A 6,694-nucleotide genomic window follows, 5' to 3' on the forward strand; every position below is an offset into this window, starting at 1 on the left:
AATTAATAAAGCTTCACAATGTTATAGTGAGAGGCATTTCATTAACTAAATAGTCTAGAGCCTATCAACCAGAAATGTTTGACATCCATAGAGAGACTCTGTAAGTGCAAGTGCCAGTATGGCTCTGCTGCCCCTATGCAGACAATAATGTGGTTCTACTTCTGTCCTCTGCTTAGCCCCTAAGGCTTCCATGGCAGTTTCACAGGATCCTCTTAACATCATCTGAACAGCCAAAGGAAAGACAGGAGCTGGCAAATAAACACTTCCCTACACTTCCACATGTGAAACACTTCATAAAGCCTTCACATTGGAGTTTACCTCAAGGGCATCACATACTTTGGCATTTAGATAAGTTATTATGCCCATCCTTTGCTGAGCTCAGTGGAATGCCTGTTTCATCAATCTGAAAGCAGAGCAAACATGGATGAGTGAATCAAAGAACAGATGTAACTTACATAAGGATAAGGATGTAACAAAAGCTGCAGTAATATATGTGAATATGAAATGAAGTAAAATTAGCCTGACCTATTACATAATCTTTTAGCCAGGCACATAGATTTCCGGCAGTTCACCTCTGCTTACTACATCTCTGCCTTCTGCAGTGACAGGGGAACACTCTCTGATGAACTGTGCTCTTCCACTGACATCTCTTCATTGAAAACCAAGCCATGGAAAAGGGCCATAGACTTGCTAGGCTTTGGGTCAGCCAGAGGAGCAAGGAGGGAGATTCATAGGATGTTGCTGGAAAGTGGATGTGTTGCTGAGTAGTATTGTGCTGGCTGCTACAACAGTTACTTGATGTAAATGACTTTGTAATGTCTTGTAAAGTCATCCAAGCCCATGCCACAGCCACTGGGAACTGCTCTTGTTCTCAGAGCATGCAGGCTTCAAAAGTTGCTGTGTTTTGGTGTGCTCTCTTGTATCGATCTTGGCTATTCCTGAATTACTAGAAGGACACTGGTTCCTAATTTGTTCTCTTTCTGGGACTGTGATGCAGATACGTGCTTCATGAATGCCTGGAGCCGTTGTGAAAAAGGAAAGCAAAGGATGGGAAAGGAACAGGAATTTGCTGGATCAGGGGTGGAAGTCTCATGTGTAACATCTAACGTGTAATGAAGTCAGAAAAGTGCAGGTGCAAAAGGAAAATAGTATTAGTGGCCCTGATTCAGGCAGACTGAGAGTGAAGGAAACAAGAGCAACCAGATGGAAATGCAATTGTCCACCCAGGACAGCTTATTTTTAGTCACAGTTAGTTTGGAAAGAAATTCATTGCCAAAATGTTTGAAGCTTCACTAGAGAGAAGGGACGAGCTTCTGACACCACTTCTTTCTAACTGCAGATTGGAGTCACTGAAGGCTACTGACATGAAGTGGAAGACAACAACATCAAGAACAAAGCCAGAAGAAAGAAGGTTCAACGTTTACAGCAAACTGAGAGACCGGGAAATGTTATGAAAACCCCCTTTCCCCCTTTAGGTTCTCCCCCCCCCCCCCCCCCCCCGCCAGTAGGATATAGTTAGGAAATTGGTATAGAGTTATGAAGAGGATTCCAACCATAGGTATTAGGTAGATAGGTTAAGAAAAACCCCTTCCCACTTTAGGTTCCCCCCCCCCCCCTTAGGATATAGTTAGGAAGTTACTTTGCTTGTCATTAGTTTGAACTGGTTGGAATAAATGTTTTGGTCAGGTTTATTTGTCTTGTTTCTTTAACTAGGAACACCCTGGCAGGAAGGGTCTTTATTTTCTGCTCTGAGAATATTCTGCATCCAAACTCTACAAAATCCCCTTGGCTTGATTATTGCCCAAGAACAGGGATCCATCCATCCTCTGTAAGGAGGAATTCAGCCTCATAGTGCCTTCTGTCCAGCTTCATGCCTTACACTTCGGCTACTGGTGCAACCTAGAGGTACAAAGTGGCATCCTGCACCTTATGGCTGTGGTAACGACAAGTCTGAGAAACATGATGCTATGACAAAAGAGAGAGAAAGGAGAAAGGAGCCCAACTGTTGCTCCATGGTTAAGATTTTGAAGCCCTTCACTCTCATCTGCTCCCTATGATTTTTTCCCTCTACTAGCTAGTCATGGGTTGTTTTTTTCTAAAGATGCACAAACACTGCAGGGAGGAAAGGATTTGCCCCTGCCTTCTCCTGGGCAGATCTGGAAGCCCACCACAAAGCACACCAGGAAGAGCACCAGGAAGCACACCACAAGGCACATCAGGAAACCCACCTGCTAAGGATGAACAACTCATCTTCCACTCCCACAGCAGCAGTCTGTCATCTAGGCACATCTTACACTGCTTTGGTCTTCCAGGAAGCACAGGTGCTCAGATCCCCTGAGACCCTTCATCAATGAGCAAAGCAGCACCAACTTTTCAACAGAGATCACCTCAGCAGAGGCAGGCATCCCCAGCTGATACCCATGGTCTCTTCTAAGACTGCCATCTCCTTTTTGCACTGGGTTTACTTTGCAGGAAGATAACTTCACCCCATAAAAGCAACATTTAGTTCATTCCCTTTCCTCACTCAAGGGTGACTTTAAAACAAAAAAGGGAAAGGAAAAATTCATCCCCCAGACCTAAGATTTCATTCAAAAAATCCAAGACCCCAAAGGTATTTGGCCCCTTAATTCCCATTAGTGATCATAGATAGGAGTCTAAATCCTACAGATTTTATGCAGTTAGAGACCATTTTCCTAGGCTCTCACAAAAGACTTTTGACAACTAAGAGTGAGCTGGCAAAAGCTTTGATGGTCCTTTGTTCATTGTTAACAGAAGAAGTATAAAGAAATCTTTCCCAGAATATCTGAGCTGCTCTGAGCTCCTGAAACATATGGGACAGGAAAGCAAAGAATTATTGCCCTTTGGAGACAGCATTATTTTGCTAGGGAGTTGGTTTTGTCAGATGAAGTTTTATGACACATAGTGGCAATCATCCATCTTTGATGAGCAGACACACACTAAGTCAGACAGACTGCTCCCCACGGATCATCAAGTCACAGTCAGCACACAGCTTGGTAAATCATCAAGCTCTTAAGCAAATACACTGAATTTGATGCAAGCTGGCTTACAATTCTGCAACATTGAATGCAAACCAAAGTATTTTTTACCTAGAATGATGAAAAAAGAATGAAGTGCACTGGGAAGAGGTGATGTTTAGGAACATCACCTGCCCCCTCCCTGGAAGTATTCAAGGCCAGGTTGAACAGGGTCTTGAGCAACCTGCTCTAGTGGAAGGTGTCCATGCCCATGGCAGGGGGGATGGAACTAGATAATCTTCAAGGTCCCTTCCAATCCAAACCATTCTATGAATCTGAACAAAAAAGCAGCACTGCCATTGAAAACCTCTTGGCTGTGTAACATGAACAAGCTGATCCAAGCACACCGAGGAAGATGAACTGTTCTTGTTGTGGAGCTTGGCGAGAGCCCCAGATCTGAGACAAGATGTGACATTTCACTTTGCAGATAACAGGGAGGGCAGGAAACCTGCCTTATGCTGCAGATCAATACATCACTGAAAGAGAGAGAGGCCAGAGCCCAAATCCATCTGCAAGGTGTTGGAAACATCTAGGCCAGCACCTGTCCTTTAGCCTCCAGAAAGCCACAGACTAAAGCAGGTGTCAGGAGATGAAATCAGCTGCAGAAACAAAGCAAACATGAAAGGAGCCTCTGCCACGGGAAGGGGTGTTGCTGTTTTACAAACATACCCTTCTGGAATGCATAGATTGCCAGGCCCATGGAGCAGACTCAGTCCTGCATTCAGGTCTCTCTGAGAGTCAGCTTTAATCCATGAATAATTTGGCTGGCTAAACATGGAAGAGATGGGAGGAGGATTGGGATTTCTGATGCTTCCTCCATGCAGCAGTTTCTAAACCACAAGCTTTACAGAAATTCTCCCACCACCTGCCTTTGGAAGGAATTTCTGACTAATGAATGTCTGGCCCCTCAGCCAGCCTTTTTCTTGGTGATGACATACACCACGGGCTCCCTTATTTAGGGAACATTACTAGAAGTTGTACTTCACTCCTCATCCTCTTACTTGTTAAGGGCACATTAAAAACAGTCTGGCTCTTGGTGGCTGTGTCTGTTTTAGACCCACACACAAGGACGTATCTGAGCCCACTCCCCAGGAGTACCACTTCTAGGTCATTTCTCTTTTAAAGACTGGTTTCCAAATGACTGATGGGGGATTGTTTTCTCCAGCAAAGATTTATTTTTTTAGGGTTTTTTTGGTCACAGAAATGATTTATCTGTTGACAATGAAGTTCACTGGCCCCAGGCACCTGAAGTCAGTTGAAACCACTCAATGAAAAGCAAATACAAATTTAAGGGGGGGGGGGGAGAGAGAGAGAGGTATAAATACCCTCAGCCCTAAGAGTGCCTCATAACTCTTCTGCTTGCTGTTGCAATCTTTGCTTCCTTGTAAATGCCAGAACTTCTGTACTAAGCCCTGGAAGGTACAATGAGCACAAGCAGAGTCAGCTCCTTCAGGTGTTAGGTGTATGTTTCCTGGTGGGTTACAACACTAATTGCAACTCAGAGAAGGTAGCTAAGACAGCAGTTGGTCTTAAAACATTCTTCAGTTTCACTACTTGTGAAGCCTCTTCTGTCAAAGGGGTATAGTAAAAACATTGAAAAACACAAGATGATGATTTAAAGTGATGGAGAACAGGTCTACAGCTGAAGTATTTAAAGGCAGCAGAAGAGCTGCACTCGTGACACCCAGTGGTAGAGACCAAATGAGGACATGCACTAATGGCTAGGGATGAAATCAGTAGTCTGCTGTTACTAATCCCCTTCTGGAGTCAGTCAGCAGGACAGTACCCAGAAGAAAATCTGGAGCACCTCAGTCACACTCCTGATTCTGCAGGTGTCTCCCTCTACCTCTGCTTCGCATCACAGGGGAAGGAGAAAACAATGGTTACAGCAAGTTTCCCTCAAATGTGGCTACACAGTTTGCAAACTCCTGTGGACAAAGAGGCCACTCTGGCTGTCTCTTAGCAATTAGCATCTTAATACTCCTAAACAAAACACCACTTAAAAAGGAGGCTTATACTGAGAAGGCTATGAGCTAAACATGAGGTTATTGACACACAAGACACAGGAGGGCCATGAGGCACCAGGCAGCACTTCCAAAACAGTCCATGACTAAAATTAGGAGAATATTTACATCCATACCCAGTGTTACCCAGCTGAGAAGCCACAACAGTGGAACCTGTTGCTCATTCAGAGGCGAGATGTGACCACACATCTTTAGCCTCCAAACCCTGAACCACGGCAGGCCGCAGTCCTACATTGTTCTACAATCACTGTCACAAGAGCCAGTTTCACACTGGGGTGTTTCTTGTCCTTGTGGCAATTCATCAAGAGAAGACCCGAGACAGCTCAGCAAGGCACAGTCCATGAAGGATACAGTGCAGTGCCGTGACATTTGCAGCTTGCTTTGTGGTGTGATTGGCCAACCATTCCTGTGCTCCCCAGGTAACCACCTCATTAACCTGGGGAGGAGAAGGTGGAATGGACACAAAATTAGCCACCAGAATGCTAAAGAGATTAACACAGGAGCACACAGCCCTAGCTTTCTTGAGAAAAGTTTCAGTAGTTACAGCACTTATCATAGAATCACAGAAAGCCAGCTTGGAAGGGACCTCAAGGATCATCTGGTCCTACCTTTGTAGGTGATAAGTGTAGTTGAAATGAGCTGGTCCAGCACCCTGCCAAGCTGAGTCTTAAAACTGTCCAGTGTAGGGGGATCCATTACATCCCCTGGGGAAAGAGTCCAGTGTCTGACTGTTCTCCTGATGAAAAGTTTTTGCTCAGGAGTCCAATCAGAATCTCCCCAGGAGTAACTTGTACCCATTGCCCATTGTCTTTTCCATGGGCTGATCTGCGTCAATACAACTAAAACCCCTTGTGATTATCTTAGTGGTTTCTAACATTGTGCTAAGCATTGCTAAGTGCTAACGACTAAGGTACCATTAATGTCAGGAGCAGGTCACCTGAGCAGCCAGCTGCTGTCAGTCACTACAAGCACAGCACTGTATTTCAATTCTGCTTCATATCAAGGGGGTTGTTGAGCAACTTAGCGTATGACTCCTCTTCTCAAAGATGGAGGGAAGACTGACCAGGGAAGGAGAAGAAATACCCTGTTGGGGAAGAAAAGAAACAAACAAGTCATTTCATCATTCATTAGGCAGTGTCAACAATGCAGTGTCATTTCACCCCCTTAATAAACTGTATGAAGAATGTAATAGCAGACAAGAGATTTCAGATTTGCAGCTTTTGAAATTGATTCTCCATTCCCAGGTTCTGAGCAGAGAAGTTAAATCAGCACCAAAGGAGAAGAATGGCCATATTAAATCAAAGCTCTTTCTTATCAGCCTTGAGAGATTCAGAATGCAACCTGGTTTTGAAGAGCAGCTGTTAACCAAGTGTTCACCTACACCTTGCATCACACTTTTTGCCCTAACCATCTCCCTCCAAACTGGAGGCCTGATACATTATGATGCTGTAGTGGTTTGAGCCTTAACTGAGAGTTAAAAGCTCAAATGGGGAAAAGGCTGAGAATCTCTTCCCCACTTCCCCCCCACCTCCTCCCTCCAAACAGGGAGAGGAGGAAAAAAAAGGTAAGGAGCAAATCCACTAATCAACAATCTGGAGTCAGCTTGGAAGTAGAGAGGCAAATAATTTTTTTTTT

The 6,694-nt window shown here is 44.5% G+C and overlaps 1 protein-coding gene across 2 annotated transcripts in view; it reads left to right on the forward strand.

The window, feature by feature from the left end:
* LOC137459071 (spermatogenesis-associated protein 16-like) overlaps positions 1 to 1,405 on the forward strand; it is a 32,996-nt gene extending 31,591 nt beyond the window's left edge. The window contains exon 8 of one of the 2 annotated variants that reach the window (XM_068170298.1): positions 1,340 to 1,405. In XM_068170298.1, coding sequence (XP_068026399.1) covers positions 1,340 to 1,363 — 24 coding nt within the window. In that variant the 3' untranslated portion in view covers positions 1,364 to 1,405. The remainder of the gene's footprint in view (positions 1 to 1,339) is intronic. The other variant, XM_068170299.1, reaches the window with a different exon arrangement.
* Positions 1,406 to 6,694: the final 5,289 nt, after the last annotated feature.

This window comes from Melanerpes formicivorus, unplaced genomic scaffold (assembly GCF_026170545.1).
Source record: "Melanerpes formicivorus ecotype bairdi unplaced genomic scaffold, bMelFor1.0.p_v2 SCAF_316, whole genome shotgun sequence".
NCBI lineage: Eukaryota > Metazoa > Chordata > Aves > Piciformes > Picidae > Melanerpes > Melanerpes formicivorus.